At 47.2% G+C, this 27080-nt stretch overlaps 1 protein-coding gene across 1 annotated transcript; it reads right to left on the bottom strand.

Moving 5' to 3' along the window:
• Window positions 1-2446: 2446 nt before the first annotated feature.
• On the bottom strand, window positions 2447-26855 carry LOC135317490 (protein ELYS-like). Its single transcript, XM_064473783.1, has 24 exons — window positions 26735-26855; window positions 25276-25529; window positions 22529-22709; window positions 21534-21741; window positions 20147-20263; window positions 19102-19186; window positions 16971-17121; window positions 14399-14531; window positions 14130-14311; window positions 13600-13655; window positions 11360-11450; window positions 11183-11272; window positions 10876-11020; window positions 10371-10375; window positions 10010-10105; window positions 9148-9241; window positions 7550-7673; window positions 7364-7420; window positions 6004-6150; window positions 5066-5253; window positions 4750-4894; window positions 4542-4655; window positions 2747-2894; window positions 2447-2660 (listed from the first exon to the last, which is right to left on the bottom strand). The coding sequence occupies exons 1-24, from the start codon at window positions 26853-26855 to the stop codon at window positions 2524-2526; spliced, it is 3069 nt and encodes a 1022-aa protein (XP_064329853.1). The 3' UTR covers window positions 2447-2523.
• Window positions 26856-27080: the final 225 nt, after the last annotated feature.

A 27080-nucleotide genomic window follows, 5' to 3' on the forward strand; every position in this document is an offset into this window, starting at 1 on the left:
AAGGAGAAAAGGCAAGCTTTTATTATCCGTTGTTACTGTGTTTGGAGATCAGGGCGTGCTAAGGCAGCAGGAAAGGCTTAGTCTGGCCAGTCACAAGAGACTTGCTTTTCAGACTTAGCCAAAAGAAAACGGGTACGTCGAGGAAGAAGTTCCCCTCTAGCCCGCGGGGGATTTGCTGCTGCACAGGTTGAATGTGAGCCTGCTTTCCAGCACTTTCTCCTGTGACTGTTTTTTGCAGAAAGAGAGGCAGGAGGGACCAGGCGCTGCATATACTGATGTCCTGGATGGTTGTGTTGTTTGCTGAGTCAGTCTTCCAGATCAGAGGAGCAACAGGTAAAGCCTGAAGGTTTTACAGGCAGCATTGTCTTGGCAGGAACCTTGCGAGCGCCAGCAGACACAACCACTGCGGGCACAAGAGGAGACCTCCGAGAAGTGGGCAGCTTGGGCGTCTGCTCAGCAGGTCTTGGCTGAGCTTGTTCCCTTGGTCTTTAATAGCCTTTGCTATTCAAGTGAGAATAGCAGTGAGAGCAAGTGAGTCAGGAGGAGAAGGTAACACCTGAGAATTTTAACAAGATAATAAACAATGCTTGGGCCAGAGAGGAGGCTATTAGCAATGACTGCCCCATTGACAGGAACCTCCTAAAAGAATACAAATCAGTAGAACTTCAAGGACTGACAGTGGGAACATCCTGCTACAAAGAAGGGTGTGAAGGGAAGGCCCCAACTCAGTCAGCAGTGATCAAAGGGAACTTCTGGCCCCAGAAGGCCCTGAAAAACTGCACATTTGCCCACGCAGAGTCACTGGGGGAAAGGTAATTCCAACAGCGGGAGATAGTGACCCCCGACTCAACTGAGGGATGAAAGGGCTGACCCCCATCCCACTCCTCTTGAGCATGCGCAGTGAATTAAAATCACACTGTACCTTTAAACTTAAGCGGCGGAGATAGAGACCCATGGAAGAAAGGGGTGCCCAGCCAGGTCAATGATTATGTATTAGAGAGGTGCGGTGTGTTAACTTCCATGTGTGAATGTCAGAAAGGAACTATGGCAGGTGTGCACGCTTGGAGGAATCATCCCCTGTTTGTTACATTTACATGAATGTTAATAATGGGAGATAAACTAACTGACTGACCCACAACTGTGTATTACTGACAGCTGCTTCCAGTTGGTTCTTTGACTCAAGGCTTACCTGGCCCACATCACTGTTGGATCCTGCGGAGATGAGCGTGCCGTTCTCGTCCTTCAGGAAGCTGCTATGAGACCAATAGGCTAGATCAGAAGCAAAGCTTTTCCTGTGCCCTGGATTCCTAGGGTCATCTACGCTTGTGCTGTCGGTGTTCACAGAAATCACACACCTCCCTCCTGCATCCTTCTCTCTCTGTCCATTAACATTACAATTGCAGCGTCAAACTACCAGCAATCAGGCTTTCGCTAATAACTCATGGTCTAGTCTGGGTTTAAACCAAGTTCAAGAGCAAGGCACACCACACCGATGGCTGCTGTGGGGTGAGTCTGCTCTTGAACCACGCCGGGTGATGCACGGCCCAGGAGTGAGTGACCTGAACCAACAGGCACATCAGGCACCGTCACCTGCATTTTTCCCTCTGCCTCACGTATGGGTCACCCACACAGCTCAGTGCATTGGAAAACGCTTTTTATTTGAGGAACAGCTGTAATTCAGAAGGAACCGCAGAACATTTCTCTCTGAGCATCTCAAAGGCACTCATTATCGCGACTGCTTTGGTGAGAACAGCATTCCTGCGATGGAAACCTGCAAGTTTTGCACAGAAGACAAAAGTACCAACAACATAAGAAACAAATGCAAACTTACTACGAGAAATTCTATTATTTCATAGCATTTGCCGACTGGCCTAGGCTAAGAGGTTACAAGCATTGCCTAACAACTCACAAGAGGCTATGGGCTGGCTTCTGCCTGGAGCTTGCTTCTTCCCCACCAGAAGCTATTTATGGTTGGTTACATGGGAAGGGATGAATTGCAGCAAATAAATGGAGTGCGCTGACAACCCTGAGAGTCATCTTCCATGAGAAGGGGTTCTGATGGGGGATTAAACTACTTAGTTATCTGCAGCCTTATTTGCACGCCGGGCATGTCCTTATAGTACGATCTGCCCAAGGTCTTGGTCTTTTCTCATGGCAAAAGGACAGCAGAGAAGGGCAGTAACTGACCTTCATTGCCCTCAAGGCCAAATATACCAGAACTGGGGTTGATTTGGCCACACCACCTGTAGGAAACTCATCTGACAGCTACAGGCCTCTTTCCTGCTCTTTATCGTTCTGCCTATTTTTAAGTAAAAGAGGCAGAAACAAAGCAGAAATGTGTCAGCAAGTGGGAAGAGATCACTATTTGATCACACAATCAAGTCTAGCAAGATGTGTACACCAATAGCTTGATGGTAATCAGGGTTTTAGTTTTAGCCATCTTAAATTCTCTGAACACATTTACCATAATATAAACACATGTATTTTGCATAGCAAACATTATCATAACAGAAAAACTCTCTCTCAACTGGGTTTCTGCTCGTTTCCTACCCATAACTCTCTAACTTTGGCCAACACACGACTGCTGAAAGGTGCCCTTGGATGCACATTTCCTGCATTAGCTGGTTTTGTTACTGTCGAGATTGGCTTTGGTCTTGCAGCTGTAAAGCACGAGGGAAAAACGATCAGCCTTGTGCAATCAAAGCGATGGTTAGTTGTGCGTTATATTCCCCCCCTTAAAAATTACCTTCTCTTGGTCCGGACGAAGGCAGATGGTAAGGCTTGGCTCTCTCTACAGCCAGCTGCCTCTGACCTCTAGGAAGGGTCTTGCCGTGCTGGGCTGAGAGAGAATTTCTGGCAACTGCTCTCTGTCTCCAGCGAGGAGCACAGTCGTTCTGATGAACGAGAAGCGTAAAGCAAGAAGTTAAATGTTACAAGAAGTTCATTGCACGGAGCTGTCGGTGCTATTTCGAATTAGGGAATATGTTTCCTCTACAGGTGCAGTAAAATACACCCCCTGCACAGAGCGGCAGCCAGTTCTGCCCATCAGCGCACACCAGCTTCACCCGGAATTTTTAGCCAAGCGGAAGGAAGACTAGAATAATAGCAGAACCTACAACTTTAAGTTAAAACCATGCCGGCACCCTGCAGAACCTCATTCTGACACGCTTGTCAGCACCCACAAGCTTCACATGGCTGACAAAATAGTGCCTTTCCCTTGTTTTTCCTGAAACGCCACTGCCCGAGGTGACTGAATCTCCAGGGCAGCGGTGGGTTACGTTGGACAAGAGGAAGTGAGGATTAAAATGAGGAAGAGAAAGCTGCCTACACACCCCTTCCCCCGGGATGAAAGCTTTCAAACGCAGGACCTCAGCCTTCCAGAACCACCCCACAAGTTTGCTTCCCTGGGAAACTATGGTTCTGGAAAGCAGCAGATGGATCACAGAACCACAACAGAAGTTCCCATAACACAGAATTTGACCTGCCTATTTTGAGACTCAGAAGTTAGGTAAGACTTTCTGTCCAAAAAGTGGTAAAACGAAAGCTGTGGAATTGCAGACCTCACGCTATAGCTTGAGGAAATAATAAAAAGAACAACCCATGATGCAAATGTTGCCTGTGGGTTGGCACCCAGAGCTGCGTGTGAGATACAGAAGATGACATACAACACACTCTTCCTTCCACAGTGACCCAAACAACTTCCAATCATCCGAACGTTCCTACATAACGTACGTCCCTGAATATCTGAATGGTAAGAGTGGCTGACAGGAAAGATACTTATTGTGCTGGTTTTGGATGAGAAGGGGTTAATTCTCCTCACCGTGGGGGGCGGCTGCCTTTCCGGCTTCCCGCGCTCTGCCGCGTGGCGGGGGGGCGGGGCTGGGAGGGGCGGGGCCATGGTGGGGCGGCTGACCCTGACTGGCCAATGGCAGGTTCATTCCATACCATGTGACACCATGACCAGTATATTGAGGGTGGGCAGTGGCAGCGCAGAGGCGGCGCGGCGTCGGGTCGGTGGGCGGCTGCGGCGCGTGTGGTTTGTTTCGGCGGTTCGTTCCCCCTCTCCCCTCCCTTCCCCCCTCCCGCGGGGCTTTGCGCCTCTCGTTGTTCTCCTTTACATTGCATTTCTACTGTTGTTTCTTTTAATTTTAATTATTAAACTGTTCTTATCCCACCCCACGAGCGTTACCCTTCTGATTCTCTCCCCCATCTAACAGTGGGGCAGTGAGCGAGCGACTGTGTGGGGCTGAGCTGCCGGCTAAACCACGACACTTATTTAATCCTCAGACACAAACAAACTATTTGACGTGGAGTCAACAACAGCCTGGAACACAGAATTTCCAACTTCACAGGGTCGCTTTGGAGAAGTGAAATCTTTTGTTCAACTTTTAGGTTCAGCTGTAACGAAAGGTGCAGATGCTTATTGCAAGTATTTCAAAGAAGGGTGTGATAAAGAAAGCAGGATTCTTATTGAGCACTGTTAAATCTAGTTAGTAACCCCTAAGAGAACCTTGCACACTTGGCAGAACTTTTACGCTTACCATGAGATGAACGTTCATCGCCTGGTTCAGCTGTGGGGCTGCCGTACAGTTGGCACGCTGCAGGTGCCGGACTAAAAGAATCTCATGAGTCCGTAAAAATTTCTCCAAACACTTCTATGAGAAATAACACATTTGAAAACATATATGATGACCCTGCCTCTTCTCTTGGCAAAGACGGGGTTCAGATTTTCCTCTTGCCCACACTTACTTGTTCAGAGTCTGTGAAAGGCAGCCTCAGGAAGTCTTCCACTAGTCCCATCTCCCGACAGATGTCATACATGTCTTTTAATAGCTCTTCCTCCTTTAACTGAGTGGTGTGCTCCTGCAGCAGAGCCCAAGCCTCCACCATGCACCTGTAGTTAATTTTGTGAGACGTAAAGGCGTATTAATGGTATCACCAAAAAGATGCCCCCCAGATATTGTGCTCAAAGTTCAAAGGAAGTGTAGGGGATTGTGATTTCTAGTGTTTGTTCTCCACCTCTCACAGTATTTGAGTGCCAAAATGGTGGCAGATATTTCTTTACCTATTGGACAACAGCACAGTGAGGAAAAGCCGCACTTCGCTACAGCTGGAGGCCGAGAGCTTCATCACCTGCGTGTATCTGAGGGCTCGCCTATGCTCTCCTTGGCACATGAGGGACTGAAGAATTCGCACGCCTTGCCACGACACAGGTTTGGTTGCAGTTGGTTCAAGCAGCAGGGCCAGGGAGCTCTGCAGAATGTAGAGATCAGGTTTCTTAAGATATAGAGACACACACGCGCACAACAAAACGATTCAAAAGTGTCTTCAGTGAGGGTGAATCTCTGTTGAATAAACTTAGATGGTGACTAATGAAGGGCTTGGTACCGGACAGGTAAATATAAATGCTGAAGTGTCTGCAGAAAAAAATATTCCGTGAGCCGTACAGAACAAAGGGAGTCCTTTGACAGGAGTGATTCACACCTGGCCAGGATAACCAAATCTCCGTAGGCAAACATCACCTCTCATAAAGACAAGTCATTCTCCCAGGCAAACAGGTTATATTAACATTGTGACGGGCAAAGAACAACCTTCAGCATCAGAGGGAACATGAATTAGATTGAAAAGTCACTTTTGCGGTCTTCTGTCTCAAGTCTTGCTGCCAGGATGGCAGTTTGAATAGTTAAAGTGCCCAAACCACCGCTTTTGAGAAAGTGCTCGACTGCTCTGCTGAGAACAACCTGAACAGACGGCTTTGGCAAGTCACACGTCAAGCATTAACGCTGACTTCTTCATTGTCTTAATCCATTTCCTCTCAACGTAATTAAAACCAAACTGCAGACCATCACGTATTGCTGAAGGTGCTGCTGAAGCAGCATTACAAAAAAGAAGCTTCCCATGTTTTATCACCTGGTATCAGCTAAGCACCAGGGTTTTTACATCATTTGATAGATCATAGCATTGTATTGCAATGTGTGCCCAACTAAACTGTCACATGCTTACTTCATAGTCCTTGTGGTCTAGAAGCCAAAAACCTCGAATAAGCTTAACAAGGCCCGAAGGGATGGCAAAGGCAGCTGCGAAGGAGTCGACGGAAGGTTCTGTTTTGTTCGGAAAGGGATGCGTGATGTCTAGCAGCAAGTAAATTGTCTGATATCAAGTATCTAATTAAGGCTAATAGATTTGCAAGACCAACAATTTATCACATGAAATAACATTATTACTATTGTTAATAGAATATTAATAGATAATAAAAGGAAATAAGAATATCATAGTGGTAGGACGCAGAAAATACTCATGTATTAGTCTTGCCATTTCATGCTGTTGCAACCTGAAGATAGTCAGGCCCTAACAACAAAATTGCATTCTGAATAAATAACCAGAAAGACAGACTCTTTGATTTCTCTAAGGCATTCAGAAAGGTTGCCTTTCGATATTTAAACAGTTCCGTTGGAAACACAGGCTCCCTCTTTAGTCACTGGAGCCACCAGCTGGACATTCAAAACACGAGAACGGCCAATGCTTGATTATTAAAGCAAACAAATTCTACAGCTGGTTTCTTCCCTCCTTTCCAGCGTATATAAAACAACTGAAATTAGGGTGTCCTTACAGCACAGCTTAGCTCTGCATGATTAAAACTGGATTTAAACCAGTATGTGGATCACTCATCGGCAGTGTCACTCTCTCTTTCTGACAGCTGTTTTGGGGGGTCTGTTCTCATCAGAGAGCTCCGGGGTGCAACAGCTTTAAAGCCCCTGCTCTCTAGGCTCCCCTCTTGGGTCAGACAACACATAACCAAAGCAACACAGTGTATTTCGGCAGCTTAAAAGTTCAGTTTCTGCCCAATGACTTTTCCCTTCTCTCTCTCTATTATTCTGTGTGCCCGCACTTGTAACAGCACAAAAGCAAGCCCTCTTAGCTGTGCTGGAAAATGGATGATTTCAGCAACATCAGGTCCTGGTACACCGCTGTCAGAAATCCTTTTGCTCTGAAGCAGCACATTCTAGTGCATCGCTCGAGGAAGCAGCTGTTTGCTACAGCTGTGGGTGCTTCAAAAATGAAAAACAGTTTACATTTTGAGACAATCTAGGGGAGCTTTCTACCTTTAACATTGCTTAGTAAACCTGTTTTCTCACATCAGAAAAGACTTTGCAACAAAACATTTTAAAAATTCCTAAACAATCCACAGTACAAAGAAATCAAACAATGCTTCTGTCTGCGACTTAATTCTTAACTACACGTGTTCATCCACAGTGCGTTTGAAGCACAAATTAGAAAATGCATCGAACGCGTAGGTGACAGACATTTCAGACCCCTGATGCGCGTATACTGGAGGTGTAACAGAAATAACTCCAAGGGATACGATTGCATGTTTGTGGCTTTCTTCAACGCCTTCTAGCAAATAGAGCTCCAGCAGTGCCTGGAATGAAAAGGTAGAAGCTTTTTAAAACTCCTCTCTTTGAGAAATCATTGGCTTTGGGGGAGGGCTGGGCTGGGGCTGGGGTTTGTGGTGGTGGTGGTGGTTGTTTTCAGGGAACACAACACTCACCTGTAAACTAGGAGGTGGGTATTTCCCAGTTCCTCCTTCCTCTCTCTGCCACATCTCCTCAACTTGGTCTCCCAACTGGGAAACCATCCCATCGATCATCAGGCAGTCAGAGTCCCATTTGCCTCTGGAACAAAACGTAGCGAGGATTTGACAGAGGAAAACACTAATTCCAGCCTCTCAGTGTCACAGATTTCCTCCAGCCAAAACAAAACCAGCTAAAGCTCCCACGACTCCAGGAAAGGAACAAACAGACAAAGGCATGATCATGACTTGAAGTAGACTGGAAAGAAATTTCGGAGTCAGGTGAAAGGTGCTCATTAGATCCTAGTGAATTATTAAAGGAGCTCCAAATAGGAATCCAAAAAGCTCCCTTATTAAGGGGAAAGTTGCAGCGACCTTTTAGTTTTCAGTTTTTCTTTTGTGCCGCATTACTTGTAATACAAGGGCAGTGTGAGCAAAGCTACCCCAAACCTCACGCCCCCAGCGGGAGTGTTCCCACGCACAGCGGTGAGACCACAGCACGGCAATGTCAGGCTTTGGTCTCAGCACCTCGCTTCTGTTACTGAAAAACAGTCACGGTCAGAAAGCTGAGCCCGCAGCTGAATTCTGGTATCACCTGAAGCAGCACGTTTGCGCCTCTGCACGTGCCATCACAGTGACGGAGGGCTGGCCTGTGAAACACTGCATTCCTCAGAAGCCCATCGCAGGCTCCTGCGGGCTGCGACGCCAGCCTTTCATTTCCCGAGGAGGACGAGCAGAAGCAGCACGCTGGAGGTGGTGCTTCTAAGGAGCCCGTGAGCCTGTACGAGAGTTACCTGAGAAGGACGCGCAGGAAGAGGAGCTTGAAAGCCAGCGCCTGACATAGAGCAGCTTCCACCTGGACTCCTCCTGCTGCACCTTGCTCACGGTGCCACAGCCACGGCTACTTGAGGACTTTCTTTAGGTTACAGAACAGTTGCCAAAGAAAAATCTGTTCTCACCTAACCCAAGGCGCATCACCATTATGCTCGTGAGCCAGCCCAGGAAAGGGAGTTCCCGTGAGGAAGGGGCTTTTATCCAGTCGCCAGGAGAGCGCTGGCCGTGCCAGCTGCATGTGACTCTGCCCATCTCCTTCAACGACACCGCGGTGCTTGGGAGTGGGAGATTTGGGCCAATCCCCTTATCGCCATCTATCACTGGTCATTGAGAGAGATTATTTTTGCTTTGGTTTTTGTTGTTTTTTTTCCTAAAACACACTTTCTTCTGTGCCCAGAACAATTGCTCTGCAAAGGCCGTGCCTTGCTGACCTGGCCGTGACTGATCCTGTCCTCACCACACGACCTTTTCCAGTGGTAACAAATGACACAGAATTGCCAATGAATTACGTGCACGTCAAAACAATGATGATACCAACAAAGGGCACTAAGCAGAGGTATATATCAACATTTCAACACGGGAGAGGAACCTCTCTGTTCAGCAGGACACACGCATCACTCCAGACAAGAGTGTTGCCAGCAAATGCATGAAGCGTAGCAAATACAGCTGCTGATGGAAAAGCCACTTGCTGCCGCTTCTGAATTTGCAGTGGAACTGCTCTAGAGCTTTCCTGCACATCCTACCTTGATAAACGCTCCAGCTGCTGTCGATGACCAGCGTAGTAGCTCCGAATCAGAGGATAATTGTAGAAAGGTCTAGAGAAACGCATCTCATCACCTACAGGCAATAAATAAGAAGTAAGTTAAAGAAGTCATATCCCATTTTCAACCTACAGTTTTTGACTAAAAAGACAGAAGAACACACAAGCTAAGCATCAAAAGCACAGGCCAGCCTCCGACTTTGAAAGAAGCCCAGCCTCCTTCTGCCTTTGCTAAAAGAGACCTACGACACAGGACTCAATTCCTCCTTGTCCTAAGTGCCATTTCAAGCTTACAGGTGATGTAGCATCCAGAACATGTAGTGTCAGCTGAAGTTCACTCTAAAAAAAAAAACCCCAGTTCTCAAAGGGAATGGGTTTTTAAACATGTCATGTGAACATGCGTAAGACAGTTAAGGCTGACAATAGGATTTATAACCCATCCAAATGATGAACTATTTCCAAGGTGTATTTTTTCCTCAAACAATCCGTAAAAAGTTCAAAACACGCACGTCAGGCTTTTACTGTAAAATCAAGCATTCCCGTGTTGGTGCTTTAGGAGTTACTTGTTTACAATCCCAAAGATTTCAAGCTGTGGGCACGAACAACTCCCTCCCTCAGAGGCTTAGTGCTGGTTCTGAGAAACACCCCGGAAAGAAACTGCTTCCATCATTCTACACGACGTAGTTGAAAAAACAGTGAAATCTCAATTTCAGCAGCAGAACTTCAGCATCTGCTGTCACTGAACTGGCACGACTTGGTATTGATGAAGCCTTGACAAAACCATGGGGAAGCACGTGTTCATAGGAAGCACTGACTGCTACAGACGCGTGACAGTTTAGGCTTACCTGAGCCCTCGGGCAGGAGGCGGGACCCACAGAACCAGAGGACCACTCGTGCATACAAAGCTGCGAGGCTGGTCACCGCCAGCTTATTTGTCAAGTCTGCAAAACATGAAAAGAAGCTTAAGAGGACTGTTGGTGTGCAATTTCTTTTGTTTTTTATAAAGCTCCCCTCATTGCACTAAAGAGAAAGTAGAAAAATAACACGGTAGAAATCTTTGCCTGTGCATTTTGCACTCTGTATCACGTCCTTCTCTGAAGTAAAAGCCCACAATCACAAGCAACCCTTACAAAGAAGAAGATTCACTGAAGGTTTAATAAAAAAAAGTGAAGTTGGAACTACTAAATCCACTCATGGATAAGGCACCTGTTCTTCACGTAGCAGAGACGTTTACTCTAGCAAAGGGATTTTCTCTTTTCTCCTCAATATGCCAGGAACAAGTTGTAATAGAAACAGCTACAGAAACTCATGCAACTCACTTTACATGTTACTCATTTAGGCTTCCTCTCTGATTTTAGTCATTTCCAATCCAATATTTGCATGCAATCACGCACTGCTGGCTGACAATCAAAGGGAGTATTTGTCACAGTGCCACATCCCGTTGCTGTAATTTCAAGCCGGGTGCTTGCACAGCTCCTTGCTGACCGCAGCCTCCCCACCCACTCGCACCAGCTCCCCAACAAACTCTTGCCCTGAACTCAACGCGCGGTAAGTGGCAGCCCCAACCCCTCCCATTTAAGCCCCTTCTCCCCGCTACATCTGACTTTCTGCCAATCAGCAAAACCAACAGAAGCTCCTCTTTCCACAATTACAGCCCCAGCATCGTTCCAAATCTTCATAAGACATACCAGAGAGTTAGAAATACTGTGACAAACCTTCTCCGGCGAGCTCTTGTGCCTCTGTTAGAAAACAGTTCAAGACTGTGCTAAGGTTGCTCAAAAGCAACTGGCGGTGCTGCAGAGCCTGTAACCTCTGCGGGTCAGTGGAGCTGCAGGAGCCGTCAAACAGCGCAACACCTTTTCAAGAACAGGTATGAAATCGTTAGCCTACAGAGCCATTGCAGAGTTTCAAAGTGCACTTCCAGATCTGCGGGCAAGACCATCTACCAGCAGATCACTGAATGAGCTCAACTGGAAAGACTGATTCTAGGTTTGCAGCATGGCTGCACTAGTACTCACATATGTCATCAAATTTGTGTTGTGTATAGATCACTCTGCTCCATGTCCAGTCAAGGGCAAACTGTAAATTAGCAGCAGAACTTGGCTGCTCTTTAAAAAGAGAGAACAAAAAAGAAATGAATCAAGAATTCCAAACGAAGAAACCATGCAACATAAAAAAAACATAACAAGTCTTACCTTTAGATGTCCAAAGCTTAATGCAGCCAGTCAGAAGCCCTACAGAACCTGTCTGGGCAGCAGCTGACAAGACCGCGTCTAACTGCTCCTCCTAAAAGTAACAGGCGAAATCAAAGGAGAATCCCACCTGCTGTCAACATCCAAACCACCAACAGTAAGTGCTTGTTTCTAACCCTACACTCACTCAGGCATCACAGGCTGGGCTGCTTGTTGCTGTGAGGAGCACATGGAATTTTTCCCCTGACACATCAACTTCCCAAAGGCTAATTCTAATCTTTATTTGCATGCCTCTGCATTATCCTCTCAATTTACTGCGTTCCAATTAACTATTCCCAGCAACGTGCCCTGCTTATACCCATGGCACATGGGGTGCAGAGAAGTTTGCCATCAGGAATGCGCGAAGGGGACAGAACAAACAGAACTCTGCAACGTTTGCATGGAAGCAGTGAAGCCAAGATCAAGCAGCTTTCCAGGCTATGAAGACATGAAGCAGTTACGACACCCCAAACATTAAGTTGTCATTTCCCAAAATGACAGAAAAGAAGTGAAACATTGATGTTCTAATAGGTTTCAGTTTTAGGCACTTCAAACACTGTGTTCTAATGCCGTGGCGATCCTTCAGAAGGGCAAAGCACAGGCAGGCACAGACGTGCACTGTTAAGGAGTAGCTTAGTGCAGCTGGTGTTGTGGTACTTCTTCCAGGTGAAATGAACATAGAAACATAGAATCATAGAATCCTTAAGGTTGGAAAAGCCCTCTAGGATCAATGAGTGCAACTGTCAACCCAACACTACCATGTCTCCTAAATCAGGCCTCAAGTGCCATGTCTACATGTCTTTTCAATACCTCCAGGGATGGTGAGTCCCCCACCTCTCTGGGCAGCCTCTTCCAAGGCCTGACCACTCTTGCAGTGAAGGCATTTTCCCTAATATCCAACCTAAACCTCCCCCGGTGCAGCTTGAAGCCGTTTCCTCTTGTTCTATCGCTAGTGACCTGGGAGAAGAGGCCAACCCCCACCTCACAACAGCCTCCTGTCAGGCAGCTGCAGGGAGCGATAAGGTCTCCCCTCAGCCTCCTCTCCTCCAGGCCAAACAACCCCAGGTCCCTCAACCTCTCCTCATGAGACCTGTTCTCCAGACCCTTCCCCAGCTTTGTTGCCCTTCTTTGGACACGCACCGGCAACTCTATGTCCTTCTTGTCCCGAGGGGCCCAAGACTGAGCCCTCATCAAATTGTCCTTTTTAGGGCTTTTGCATTTTGTTTGCTTCTTTCTTTGGCTTTTTAAGCTCATTCACAAGTATCTTTCCCTTCTAAATAAAATCATCACATTCAAAGCCATTTCTACACGTTCAAATACACACATCAGATTTCCATCTTTTTCTGAAAACCAGTCTCAGACAAGGAAACACACCGAGTACGACTTACGGTGGCAAACAAAACCCCAAACCAAGCTTCTTGCCCCTAATTCTGAGATTTGTCTTACTCACATTCACAAGCAATTCCTGCTCAAATCCCTAACAAGCCTCTGAATGATCTAGTCTCAATTCAGCAAAGGGTATGACAAATTTCTGCATTTCCCAATTATTTCCAACGTGGAGCTGACATCAGATCACCCAATCTGAATGGAAGAGCCTACATCAGGCTTGCAAAAGAAACAGCCTATGGGCCAGGCCAACCTGCCAAGACGTTCATGTTAGCTACCACACTGTGCACAAGTGCGCTTTGCCCCAACGCACCCCCACAGATCTGGTGAGGAATCCAGTAGAGAGGAAGATGAGGGCAGGGAAAGACTGCTCTCCCCTTCCTACCAAGTGCTCCTCTGCCTGAAGGTTGTTCTGAGGGAACAATGCTTCCTTTTCTCCATTCTGTCCTCTTTTCCCAGCTCATCAGGGATCAAAACCCGAACTCAGGACCACGCAGGCAGTTGCACTCATTGATGAGAGAGAAGGAACACCTTTCCCCGACTTTCTCTTCCTGCTCCTACAGCAGCGCTCTCTTCCTTTCTAGACATTCAGTCCCTGATCGTGCTTCAACGGGAGGCAACGGTGGGTTTATACTCCCAAGAGGGGACCTCAAACATTACATTTGATAAAACTGGCAGGGTACAATTGCAGTTACGCGTGTGGATGGGCAGGAGGAGCATTAAATGGTCCCTGACACCGAAAGCAGCGCCATGGAAAGCTTAGGAAAGGTCCATCTCTTGACATTCTCCATAAAGACACAGTAAAAGCTCACCTCCTTCTGGAAGCCGCTGCACGTCACATGAACAACTCCAGAGCTCAGCAGGCACGTGCCATCTGCAGAGACAACGAACGTTGGACAACATTCCATACTCTCACCATGATGGTAGCACCAGTTTGCATTTTTGTCACAGCAACCTCTGGAAAGGTACAACTGAGTACCCGTTTTCCTCATGACATCACTTACAGCCTTTTTTAGAAAAATAATGGCTGAGTGTAGAAATTTTACCTCCGGGGCTATCGAGGTGCTGCGCTTTGAGCTTCAGCCCAGAGTCCTTTCATTTGATCACCAGCACCACCTCACGGGCTGCGTTACAGAAGCACCCAACCCCCAGACCCAGCCGCCTGTCAGGCAGGTGTCACAACAGCACACACTTGGTCAGTACAACGTCATCACAGTTGGGTGGGTGCGGGGTTGGGGTGTTTCGGTTTGGTTGGGTTTTTGCGTGACAAACAGTGACCAGGAGAACCAATAAATGGCATTTGAGCTCGGTTTAAGCTTATCACTACTCAAAGCCGTGTAATACCTACCAAAATTATAGGTGCTTGGATGAAAACACAGCTCAGGTTGTGGGTAAGAAGGAGGAACTCTCCAGCTTAGGCTGCGCTCCTGCACCACAACATCCAGAAGGAGGTTTGGAGCAGTCGTGCTTGTCACAGCGTCCAGTGACCACAGTGCAAAATAGGGGCAGTCCTGAAGGGATTCTTCTGGCCTGAAAGAAAACAAGTGCAGAAGCTAAACGCCGACTTTCCAGTGAATTATGGGGAGGGATACTGAAACCAGCTTCATAAAAACCTACCTTAGTGAGCCTGGCTTTTGAGCCTCATACCAGCAGTCAAAGTCAAATACACCCAAATAAGTAGATGGTTTTCCCTGGCCGCGTGTGTTCACTTGCCAGCTGAAGACGGAGACACTGGTGTCAGGAGATATGACTGTAAAAGACAAGACATTGTTTCTTATTGGGAGAAAATACAATCTATCTGACATTTTCAAAACATCACTTTCTATTTTGGCTTCATTCTGTTACGTCACTCATGAAACACAACACTTGACTAAGAAGAATTTTAAAAATGTACACCATAGCATCACCTCTGTGATAGGTTTCAGTCATGCTGCCCCCCTTTGCGAGTTCAACCTGTATCCGTCCTAAGACAAATCCAATACACAATTGTCAGGTAATCAAGTCTCCCATACAGTAAGAGTGCATCAAGATGGTTAGAAAAAAACAAAAACCAAAAAACAACCCACCACCCTAGGAAAACATACATTGCTGCTTTTAGAAAGCATACAAATTCTTGTCGTATACACTTGATCACTCAGCTGGCATTATTAATTTCCAGATTCGACTCGATTACGGGTGTTACGAATAGCTCCTTTCCAGCACAGTCAGAATGAAAGAACACAATTATCACACAAAACAAACACCAAAACCCAACCCCAACAAACAGGAGGTTGGAACAAAGAGTTTAACATCAAACATTGACCATGTTACACTCGGGTTCTCTCAAGAAGTGGCATGGTCTGTCGTCTCTGGGGAGAAGGCATTCTCCAGATGTGAGCAAAGTGGGGGGTGCATCCTTTACCCTGACAGAGCAGGGAACCAGGAGACAGGTCGTTTGGCAAAATGGGTCTATGTTCTCTGCTGACTTCATCAGGGCTGCTCAGGGAGCCTCCCACGCTTTACTGTGTGTCATCGTGAACTTCTGTGCCCTTTCACTTGTGTGAGCCGCTGAAACTGCCTTTGAAGATGTCAAGTAGTTTCATAAATCAGAAGCCAGCTTCCTTTCTAACCTCAACCCACATCCAACAGAAGCTCATGTGGGCCTACAACTTGAATAGTTTCTGGATAAAAGCTAATGAGGAGCCATCAGAAAAATGACAAGCATTTTTCCATGCCTCAGACTTCATGAAAAGGGGACCGAAAGGGCCTTTTTTGTTGGTTTGGGTTTGGTTTTTTTGGTGGGTGCGCCTGTTGGTTGTTTTTGACAAGGTTTTAGAAGGCCCTCTCCTCAGAATCATGCCACAGGTGGAGAAAATCCAAAGGGGTTTTCATTAGATTTTGACACGCTGTTGTTAGAGGATGGCACCCCAAAAGAGGTGGAAGCTGCCTCTTCAGGACTAAGACAAAGCTAATAAACACAAATAGCCTAGAAAGTCATGCCACTGTCGTCTTTGTAACAGCAGACATAAGTTAAGGCCAGTAAGAAGAGAGGGAAGGGCATTCACACACCCAAACAAAAGGCTGTGAAAGTTATCACTGCAGCCGGCTCAGAGATGTGCTCAGAGCATCACTGGATGTGCAAACCCAGAGATGCACATCTCATTATTGCAAGGTAATGAAAGACACCAGAGGAGTTTTAACTGTCGATCTGGACAAGGGAAGCCAGAAGCTATTGCTTTAAGAGCTTGTAGGTGTAGGAACCTATTAGACACAGAGAGGGCAAAGTGCACAGGCAGATCATAGACTCGTAGAATCATTTAGGTTGGAAAAGGCCCTTAAGATCATCGAGCCCAACTGTAAACCTCATACTGCCAAGCCCACCACTAAACCCTGTCCCACAGCGCCACGTCTGCACATCTTTTAACTCCCTCCAGGGATGGTGACGCCACCACTTCCCTGGGCAGCCTGTTCCACTGCTTCGCAACCCTTTCTGTGAAGAAATTTTCCCTAAGATCCCAACTAAACCTTGTGCTCTAGACCCTTCACCAGCTTCGCTGCCCTTCTTTGGACACACTCAGCACCTCAGTATCTTTCTCGTAGTGAGGGGCCCAAAACTGAACACAGGATTCGAGGTGCAGCCTCACCACCGCCGAGTAGGGGGGGACGATCACTGCCCTACTCCTGCTGGCCACACTATCTCTCATACAAGCCAGGATGCTGGTGGCCTTCCTGGCCACGCGGGCACACTGCCGGCTCATCCAGGTGCTTGGGGAAGGTATCAAACAGACCTGGCCCCAGGACCGAGCCCTGGGGAACAGCACTCGTGACCGGCCGCCAGCTGGATGCAGGTGCAGGCATAGGTTGGAAGAGGGGAAAAAAGAAAGTTGAGGGAACATTCCTAAGCAATGGAGGGGATGATCCTACTGTTCAAAGACGAGAGCTGGAGGAATAAAATGACTGACAGGTGTTATAGAGGTGACCCCACCATACATCGCTACAGCATGTCAGCAAGCATTGAAGGGAAAAATAGGGTTTATTTTAACAAGTCCCACAGAACCTAAGCACCCAGTTTTTCCTTTGAAATAAGCCCAAGAAGTTAGTCTATACAGATACTGAAGACTTTCAGGCTGTGGGTATGGAACAGCATTCACTGCTTGGATGCCAAAGCCATTTAGTTTAGAACAACCAAACACGGGCATCAGGAACAAACCTTCATCAACGCTGCCTTCTCTGTCAATGCAGTTGGGAAAGATTTCTACAGCCTGACAGCTGAGTAGTTTGGCCTTGCTGCCCTGCCCTCTCAAGGGAAAGGCTCCACCCGTCAGATCCAAACTGTACTTTTCAACACAGGATGCCAAACCCTGCAGAAAAAATCACAGGCGAGAGAAAGGTCATTCTGAGAGAAAAGCAGACATTATACCTCAGTAGGAAAGAATGTCTATGTCTAATAGAACCTGCATATTGTACTGTATCTCTCCCAGGCGCTTAATCTGATGGCAAAGAGAAACTACAGCTGACAAGCAAGAGAACTGAGTGTCAAACCGTAACGGGTAAGTTTGGTCGTAAAAGCTTTGCACATTTTCAGAACTGAGCATTTCCCTCGCATTACTGGTTCTAAATGTGTTTTGCAGAATTCCTTGCACCATCCCGGTTTCTTCACAAACCTACGTATTTATCTAGAAAGAGAGATCTGAAATAATGCCATACATAGGCATGCAAAGCGCTTTGCTCCATGACTTGATCACAGAACTGATGAAGTTAGAGGAGTCACGGCCTTCCAGCAGCCAAAGCTCTCTTGCGAGGCATTATCTATAGGCACACACCGCTAGAGTGAAAGCCCATCCCTCGGGAGTAGCCATGAGAACGTCTTACTGAGTCACACTCTTCTCTCAAACCACGTCAGCTCCTGCCAGCTCCTCCTCTCACCTCCTCAGGGACTAAAGGGTGAAATATGCCTCCCTGCCTTCACCAAGTGCAGCCAACAGCAAAACAACCCAGCGGACATGGCATGCACGTGGGCAAGGCGTGTAGGGGCACGAATTCCTACAGAGTCAGCCAACTACTTTGAGACCTACAGAAACTCCAGCAGGATTGTGTGGAACCTCTGAGACCACCATTTGCTAAGCAAGCATTGGCTGAAATACTGTCTTTCCAAATACAGCACTTGGTCAAATGCTCTACCCTACAACACATGGGTGTGTGGATTGTGGACAAAGAGCAGCTCTACAATTAAAAACCAACCAAACAAAACCGAAAGCTAAGCAGCTAAAAATCTCCAAAAACCTACCAGAAAATAAAAAAATTGCTTGTACCTCATTCTACCCAAGTTTCCTAAAGTTTCACAGCTCTAGAAGGAACTGGCATGAGACAATCCATTCTCGTATGACCTGATATGTTACATTTAACTCACCTACTCTGAGAACAGGCAAGCTTTCTCTTAACCATTCTAGGAAATACTACTAATAAATATCAAGGCTGTAGAGCACAGATCCTCTCCTACCGCACCTCAACAGGAAAGACATGCTCTGAATTAAGATTACTTTCCCATCAAAAAGATTTTGCAAGGGTTTCAGGCGTAACACTGAATAAAACTATACGTTCTAAAAACGCGTCTTCTATCTGTTAGATAACAGAGAGGTAAGGCTAGTTCATCTCTATTTTAAACACAACCTCTTTGGAGCCACTTCTCAAAATTTACATATACTTTTTTGACCAAATCAGACCACTCTTTACTGTATTTGCGTATTTTGCTGGCTTCAAGAGCAGAGTTCGTAGGTAACGCAGCCAAAAAGTAGAAAGAGTTCTCTTTAGAGCTACGAAGTTTCAGGACCAGCACCGAAGAGACCCTGCAGGTGAGCGTCCTGTGAAGTCCTGCTGACAGAGCTCAAAGGGAAAACAAGAATTTAAACCTGAAGACCGGAACAGAATAAAGCTGTACGCCCGTGTTTTAAGGAAGGGAGACAGACAGAACCTTATTCAACTCTGCAGTTTGGTTAAACAGAGCTACTCAAAGCCCTGTCTTCTCTTCCTACAGGCCATTCACTTGGTGTTTAAATGAAGAATCATTTTATTTGTAAAAGCTGCTGCCTCTTCAGGAACTGAATTTATACGGGCTCTTTGCAGACGGCCCTGGCTGGAACACACGACACGGCGGTATGAAATTGTACGACTTCTTTTCAAAAAGTATGGACAAAGGCCGTGCCCGGGAAGACTCAGCAAAAGATTCTTTCTTTTTAAGTCATCTCTGAATTGTCATGGTCAATATTCCCCCTGCCAACTTCACTGATACTCCCTTAGGGAAAAGGACTCTTTCCATCCTTTCACGGACGTGCACGTCTTACCTCGTACATGGCTTGTCCTGAAGCCGAGCGCCTCCTGTCTGCGAACGCTAACTGCAACAGATGTAAACTCACGGCATCGCCTTCACTGGAAAAGGTACAAATGGTGACATTTGGTTACAAAGCTGCTTTATAGTCCTCGTTACCCTTTCCTTAGGTCTAGGCTGAGGTTTCCTGAATAGCACTGTCTCACTGAAAAGAAAAACAGCCCTTCCCAAAACCTAAGAATTGGTCACATTTAGCTGCTAAACCACAAAGGAGGAAATATGGACACTAACAGCTTCTGGGGCAAAGGCTACCCATACAATCTGGAAGCTTCAAGATGTTCTATGGAGTAAAAATGGTTGGGAACAGTTCTTGGCATTGAAGAGCTCGCAATCAAAACTGCTTTACAGTCAAACTGAAAAAGATTGCCACTCCATGAGCAGCCGAGCTGAGTAAATAGCTTGCTGATGCCGAGAGGGGCAGATCTTTCTCCCCTTCCCTTCCCACCAAAGCTCCAGTCCCTCCCCTGCACACACGGCACCTTCCACACCCTCCTTTCAGTCATTAGCCCAGCAGGAAACCACCGACTTGGCTGCTGAGCACCTTCCCTGCCAGCCGAGCTGAGCTGGCTCACCAAGGCTCAGGCTGGCACCAGGGAACCGGCCATGCTGTCACCTCCTCCTTTAGGGGCAGCAGGCTGGTGGATCCGCACCGTTAGTGCTCTGGAGCTGCAGCCTCCACTGCGCTCCATGGTATTTTCATACCACGGTGTGAATATCAGGCAAATCATGAAGCAGTCATCAGGAAACAAAGGAAGCCATTGAAGAATGCCAGCACAGAAATCGAGCCACTGTCGCTTTGCTGCCTTTCAGCAGGGAGGAACTAGTAGGTCCCTCTCCATCCCTGTTACATCCTGTACAAATCGCACCGTCAGCCCCTTCCATACCGGAGAGAATCTCCTGCACGGCTAATTCAACAAAACAAATACACGTGGGTCAACTCTAGGTGAACAAATACTCAAAAAAAAAAAAAAATCAGTGGCCGATAGTAAGCTTTTATTCACCTTTCTTGCGTCGACTGAACAGCCCACAAGTAGCAACAGTTGCGAGGATCGTGCTCAGGCTCTTGAAAAGTAACGGCGCAGACAGGAATCCTTCCTCCTTCAAGCTGACAGTGGTGCCTGCAGGGTTAACAAAAACAGAAAGCAGGTGAGCCTGGTGGCCCTGCCTGTTTGTAGAAGGGGAGAAGCATCTTCTGAGCAAAGAGCCCCTGACGTGCTTCTCCTCAAGGCACAGAAGGTCACACTCCCGTCTCAAACAAGGGAGTCACGGGAGCGACTGCTTTTGATGCAACAGCCACGAGGTGAGGAAATTACTGTCCATCACGGGCAATAACCTGGCTTTATCTCCTCCTCTGCCTGCGGAGCAGGAACATGAAAGATTCCTTCAGCTGCCAGGCAAAAGATTCTTCCTACTCTTGTCGCCTGCTTCAATATTGAACTGAAAATGCAGCCTCTCTTCTGCACAAGCTGAAAACAGCGCCAAACACCAGTAGTGTCTTGTTTCTTTACTTGGACTATCTAAAGCCTTTCTCCTCCAGACTTCTCAACCTTCTTTGCACCTTCACAATCTATTCTTGCCACCTCACTATCCCTCCACTCTCTATTCATGCCGCCAATAGTTCCCGGTGAGTCACTGCAGATTTGCTTAAGTGAATCCCGATCTGAACTGGGTCAGATATTCCAGGGGGGATTGCTCTTTGGCAGAGCTGAAATCATCTCCCTCATTTCTCTGTTGCTTATCCCTTGACATGACCCTTATTCCCCCTCCAAGTGTTCCAAGCAGACTTTCATTCCCATGCATCGCTGCCTTGGCATGGGTCAGTCCCCTCTTTTGGTCGAGGCTGAAATGTGGGAGAGAATGTCTTTTCAGCCACAGATCAGCTCTTGATCCTTCATGTCTCACTCCTTTCAACCGGGACGCTTTGAAGAATATGATCACCACAATCCCATCATTAACATACTTCAGCCTTTCAATGGGTGCCCTCATTGCAGGAGCTGCTTCTGAGAAATAATGTCTACAGTCTCTTTCATTGAAACACACACAACTCCTGCTGTCACTGAATACTGCTGGTGGAACAAACTGCCTTATGGAAAGCAGCTCTCTCACACCCTAACTGCTTGACAGAACCCAGAGAAGGGAGCTTTCCGCAGTTCCTCAGCCCACGGGCACAATAAGGAGAACAATCCCAGCCCGCTGGGCAGAAGGCGGCCCACTGAATCCAGGTATGGCTCAATGGTTACTTCAGAAGGGGATTCCTAAACAGGCCAAGATTACACTCCACATTTCCCTCCCTGAAAAAGGGCTCTTTAAATTAACAGACTTCCTCCTCAAGCAGAGCCTTGAGAGCCCTGCACCTCCAGGCGTGACCAAGTGCAAAGGCCGACTTACTCCCACTGCAGAGTTTTCATATTCCACAGTGACAGGGAGCCGTCGGAAAAACCCACGGCGAGCTGGTTGCTTCTGCTGATGTAGCACAGGGTCGATATTGCTGTTCCTGAAGGACACTGTAACTGAAGGCAGAGATGTCTCCCTTCCCCGGTCACCATTTCTCTTCTTAGTGGAACTCCAGCAGCAATTCTGGTGACAACTACTAGAGCTACACGCACAAAACCACACAATAAAGGAATGCGTTATGCCATTCAGGTTGCATTTGAAACACTGACGTGACAACATGTATAAACTAATGCTACCGTCCCCGGCAAAATACCCATTGATGCAATACTTTGTCTGCTCTTCCCATTTTGTACGCATTCAGAGCACATAGGAACTCTCTGACTGGACAGGTATCCTCGCTCCTATTTCAAAACCAGGTGAAAGCAAAACCTCCATAGACAAATTCTTCCTGGGCTCTGCACATCAGCAGTTTGGGCCTCATGGTGAAGCTACTTGAAGTGACACCAGCTCCCGAGGCCACTCTTGTAAGAGCAAAAACAGCGTATGCAATCCGAGTACACCAAGTACAGGTTCCGTTTGGTCAAATGCAGGGATTTTGGTAAGGCATATTTACTTTAAAAAACAAGCCTAAACTTTGCCCCGAGTCAATGAACAGAAGCAGAAGAACATTCCCAGGAAATAGGGCACGTCCGACACACCTTCCTGTCAGGCAGCTGCACCGACTCAGATGGTCAGATTCCTACCCCTCACTGGTGAGAATCACCGTGACAGAGGGACCCTGGTGGGAGGGGGTATTTGTAACCTTAGGAGGAGTATGAAGCCACTCCCATTTTTAATCCTTTCAGGGCCAGACGATGTCAAACCGCCACCTGTCATCAGCAGCCATAAACGTCTGCACAGCAGTAGCTTCAAAGTGGGATGCGTGTTGTTGATTTAAAAGACACAAGTTTTCTTACTTTTCCGTTCAAGTTTAGAAACCGCAAGCTCACCCGATGGTTCATTCTCCCTCTGACTGCAAGAGAGATCATCCAAACCAAGGTCCACCACAAGCAGATGACCAACATCTGTCGCCACCGCTGCCACGCCACAAAACCCTTGCAGAGCCCGGTGCAGGTGCCAAGGCCTCGCGCTGGCTCCTCCGGGGTTAGTTATGGGCTCTACAGCAGTTACCTACAGGAAAACTACAAGTTAGTATTTAAGCTCTTTGACAAGCTAAATAGAAATCACTCAAAAGTGAAGCCACAATCAGCCCATCAGAAGCAAGAAAGTAAATACAGGTTTCTCAGACTTAAAAACACAGCATTGATCCCAATTATATCCAGACAAAACAAACAAACCAACCAACCCCCAAAAATGTCCTGTACAAACATCCGTTACTGCCTTCCGTTTACGGGGTTTCCTGCAGGGATTTCGCTGAGCTCACTCCAACTGCAATGGTGCAGTCTATTATCACAGCTTACCAAGTTCCATTTTCTACTTAGAAACCATTAACTCAAAGACAACACAGAAAATGCGTTAAATGCAAGAAACTTGACCGTATTTAAGGGACTGGAGTAAGAAAGGCCAAACTCACTCTCGCTCTCCCACGGCCCCCAGCCCGTCAGCACTGGGATACAGCCCACGCCTTCTTTGCCAAACAGGTACTAGGGCAAATCTCGGCTCTCAGTCAGACGCGGCAGCGGCCAAGTTGCAGGGGAGACACACCGCTGCCACGGCAAGGGAGTATTGTTACAGAGAGCGGAAGGGAGATACCAGCTTAGGGAAAGTTACACCAGTCCTCATTTAGAATCAACAGAGCAACCAGGGAAAGCAGAAAAGTTTTCAGTGCCGAAACAGCGGCAAAAAGCCCAGCAGCTGGTTCGCCAAAAGCCAGCTCCGGCTGAGGAGAAGCGCACGCTGCTCTGTAACACGCGGAGCCGCCTGCCAGCAGCTTTAGTACAAGGCCCTGATGGAGACAGACCTTTCCGCACCTGCAGCCCCTCCCGGGACAGCCCTGACGGCTCCAGCAGAGACACCAGCACGTGAGGGCTCCTGCACTAAGGCTCCACAACAAAAGAACACGGGCTGCCCTTCAGCCTCCTTGCATAATGTCACACAGTGACACCAGGGAGCTTTACATCAACAGCAACCTGTTACACGACAAGGGAACAGAGCAGTGAGCACCACAAGGAGTCCTTTTTTTTAATATATTGGGTTTTCTCCCCAGAGGTGGGGAAAAATTGACCAAACCTCGAAGCCCCAAAGTTCTCTCCTCTCCCGTGTCAAGCACTTGCTGTGACTGCGCTGCCTGGCAATCTGCTACAGAATTTACCTTTCCCCTGGGCCACAAGAATTCTACTCCTAGAAGTGCCCGCAGTATTTGAGACAAATTTATATTGTTTCTGTCATGGTTTCAGCTGGGATAGAGTTAATGTTCTTCACTCTAGCTGGTATAGTGCTGTGCTTTGAAATTAGCATGGAAAAAAACCTGTTGAGATAACACACAGATGCTTAGGCTGTTGCTGGGCTTTGCACGCTCTCCTACACTGCTGCCAGCTCCTTCTGGGAAGGAACGCAGAAATCCTGTCTCAGCTCCCTGACTCTGCATGCTGCCCTTCTGCCTCACACAAACCAGCAAGAGTGGGGAAAATACCATTCCAGAGCTCTGAAACATGCAACCCTTATAAACCAATTTAATACCGTTAATGTTTTCAATTCAGATTTGCTTTTACAAGTCTGAATGACTGCACGTCTATGCCAGCACACAGCTTGCCTTTCCATCTCAAACGCTGAGATTTATCAGGACGATCGGCAAACCCACACAGCGGAGCACCAACCCAGCTCAGCTCGTTAGAAATCACCACCACACAAACGCTCACTGCCCGCAATCACACTGTAGCGCTACAGACAAACAAACCCCGCCTGGATTCTAGCAAGTCAAACCAAACCACGCTCTGGAAAGCTGAGTAATACGGAAGTATTTATCTGTCGCAGATTCTAAGGTGGTAAAGATAGAGGGAACCTTGATGTTCCATTACCTTAAGGTGACTCTTGTCTACACTCAGATAAGGAGCCGAGGGGAAAGGACGTCATTTGAGTTTATGGGTTAGAGAAGGCAGGGAAAATTAGCAACATTACACCAGAGTATCCCACCGGCACAAGCACCATATGCAATAAGCAGAGGTTCAAGGGCTTCAGGCTGAAAGTCAGTCTGTAACCACCTGCCAGGTAACGCAGTGAAGCCTGTTTTTTCCCATCCTAAGTCAACAGAAAAATGTGCTTTGCTCTAAAGTCACCTGCTTGCTAGTCCAAGACTCCTGGGAATGTGCCGAAGTCAGCTACAGCACAGCCATGGAAGTCTGAGATGTTTTAAAGACAGTATTTCTGACATAATGAACCATTCAGGACATGTATGTTACCAACACTTGAAAGGCAGGGTGAGGACGAGTTCTTTGTCACTCTGGCTAAAAAAAAAAGGTAGTTTTCCAGGCCTTTTTGTCAAAGTGGAGAATGAGGTAACTACGTGCTCTACTGTAAAACCAGAAAACTTGTTTGACTCTCTCAGCAAACTCAAAGGATAACGGTACCGTTAACCCCATAATTTCACATCAAGGTGCTCTCGACTGGACACTCTGCACTGACAGGATGATGACACAATAGAGGAAATGGACGTCCTAGCAAAGAGACGCTCCAAAGCTGCTCCTGAAACAGCGTTATGCAGCACCTGACAACGTTTCCCCCATTAAAAAGCACCTACCCTTCCTGGCAGAACTACTGCTGTAACCACGCTCGATGTTCCAAGGTCGTACAGGCAGAGAACACTTCCCTCTGCTTCTCTCAAGCCAACCAGCAGCCCCGTTCCCGTCTGCCAGGAAACCTCCTTCACCACGCGGATGGTGGGAGGCTGCTCACGGGCTCCACTGAAACGGTGTGCAGAGAGCCGCTCTCCCGTCACAGCGCTCACGACCTCCAGCTGAGGGCCACACGCCAGCCAGGCCAGCCCATCTCTCCCTGGAAGAAGAGAAAAGGCTGGCTAAAGCAAACTCCCAAGAGAGGGTTGAAAACAACGGGAAAATCACAATCACTGCCCCTTTGCTTCAACAGAAGTACCTCACAGAGCAAGAGAGGCTTACCGAATTCGGGTCGATTATTGAAAATCACCCACTGAATCCTCAACCAATGCATCGTAAAATGAACCACCTTATTATTTTGCATTTGGACTTGGCATTCCTGCACTGAAGAATTCTGCTTGTTTGGGATAAAGATTACAATAGATTGGTCTCTAGTCTTTATACCATATTCAGCTTGGTTTTGCTAGAAATCATCTAAATACATATGAGAATACAACTCTTAAAGCATACTTCAAATATGGCAAAATCTCAGCCAATTCTTTTCTAGTTTACTAACTTTGCTCGACACACGCCTACTTTGGGCAGGGATTTGGACTTCAACAAGGAATTACCTTAAAATGGGCACTGCGGGAGCCAATTTCAACTTTTACACGCGCTGATCACAGAGAGAAGTTAGCACATTTAGTTTCACTGAACTACTTCCAACACAAAGGGAGTATTAACTCAACTACTGCACTTACAGTCACACAGAGAGATTCTACATGGTCTCAGCAGAAGCCCGGACACCCAGGCAGGCCCCCGGCTCTACCTTCAGATCACCGACAAAGTCAGCTACCTCATCTGCTCAGCCGCTCTCAGCAGCTCTCCCGGGACACTCCTCTGCGTCCCATTAAATATCTGCAAACCTGGCTGCAGCGCCTAACAGGGCTTTCCTCTTCCTTCTGTTTTTAGTCAGGCTAGGAAAGAAAAAGCAGGGGAGGCTGCCTCTCTAACACTGTGGGAGAACTAGTTCTGCACGGGATGTTATGATGGTACCAATAAATACAGCCCAAAACCACACCAGGACTTTTTTGAAAACTGCCTTTCATTCCATTAGAAGTTGAGGAGGGCTCACTGACTTGCCCGTGTTATTTTAATAGCTCAAGACTGGCGCAGGCTGTTGTCCTTTCAAAGTTTAACTCTACTAATGTTTTAATGTTAACATTTTTCATCATTTTGTCATAGTTCATCCTTTCTGTTCTCTCAAAACCTGACGCACCTGAGCAGCACCAACCTGACACAGCTGATGCTGTGACCCCGTGCCTCAGGTCACCTCCAGGCAGTAACAACTTCACAGCAAGACCCAATTTCGAGGAAAAGGCTCACCTCTGGAAAACCGCCCGCGCAGCACAGACCCTCGGGTGAGCTCATCTTCCCCAAGAGCCTGAATGGTCACCTCGGGAAACTGCAGCAGGCTGCTCGTTACCTGAGCCGCGAGGTCTCGCATTCTTCACTGTGAATAGAGAAGAAAATGCAAAAAGAGGCTCCTGACAGCCATCGACATTTTTGAGATTGACAGAACTTTCATCCCTTTGCCGTGAATAATCTCCCGTCCACCTCCTGCGGCTCTTTTCCTTAACAAAAGGGCACTCAGGACAGGTTTGGATCTCACAGCAGAGCAAAAGCAGAATCCTTTGCTTTTCTGATGCCTACGAGATCACCAACAAAAAGG

This window comes from Phalacrocorax carbo, chromosome 26, assembly GCF_963921805.1.
Source record: "Phalacrocorax carbo chromosome 26, bPhaCar2.1, whole genome shotgun sequence".
Classification (NCBI taxonomy): Eukaryota; Metazoa; Chordata; class Aves; order Suliformes; family Phalacrocoracidae; genus Phalacrocorax; species Phalacrocorax carbo.

Bases quoted from the DNA above. Each gene is read 5' to 3' on its own strand.
- LOC135317490 (XM_064473783.1), bottom strand. From the start codon at position 26,855: ATGCGAGACCTCGCGGCTCAGGTAACGAGCAGCCTGCTGCAGTTTCCC. The intron at 7,421-7,549 runs GTGAGTGTTGTG...TTTTCATTCCAG, and splicing joins ACCCACCTCCTAGTTTACAG to GCACTGCTGGAGCTCTATTT. The intron at 6,151-7,363 runs GTATCCCTTGGA...ACTTGATATCAG, and splicing joins AAAGCCACAAACATGCAATC to ACAATTTACTTGCTGCTAGA.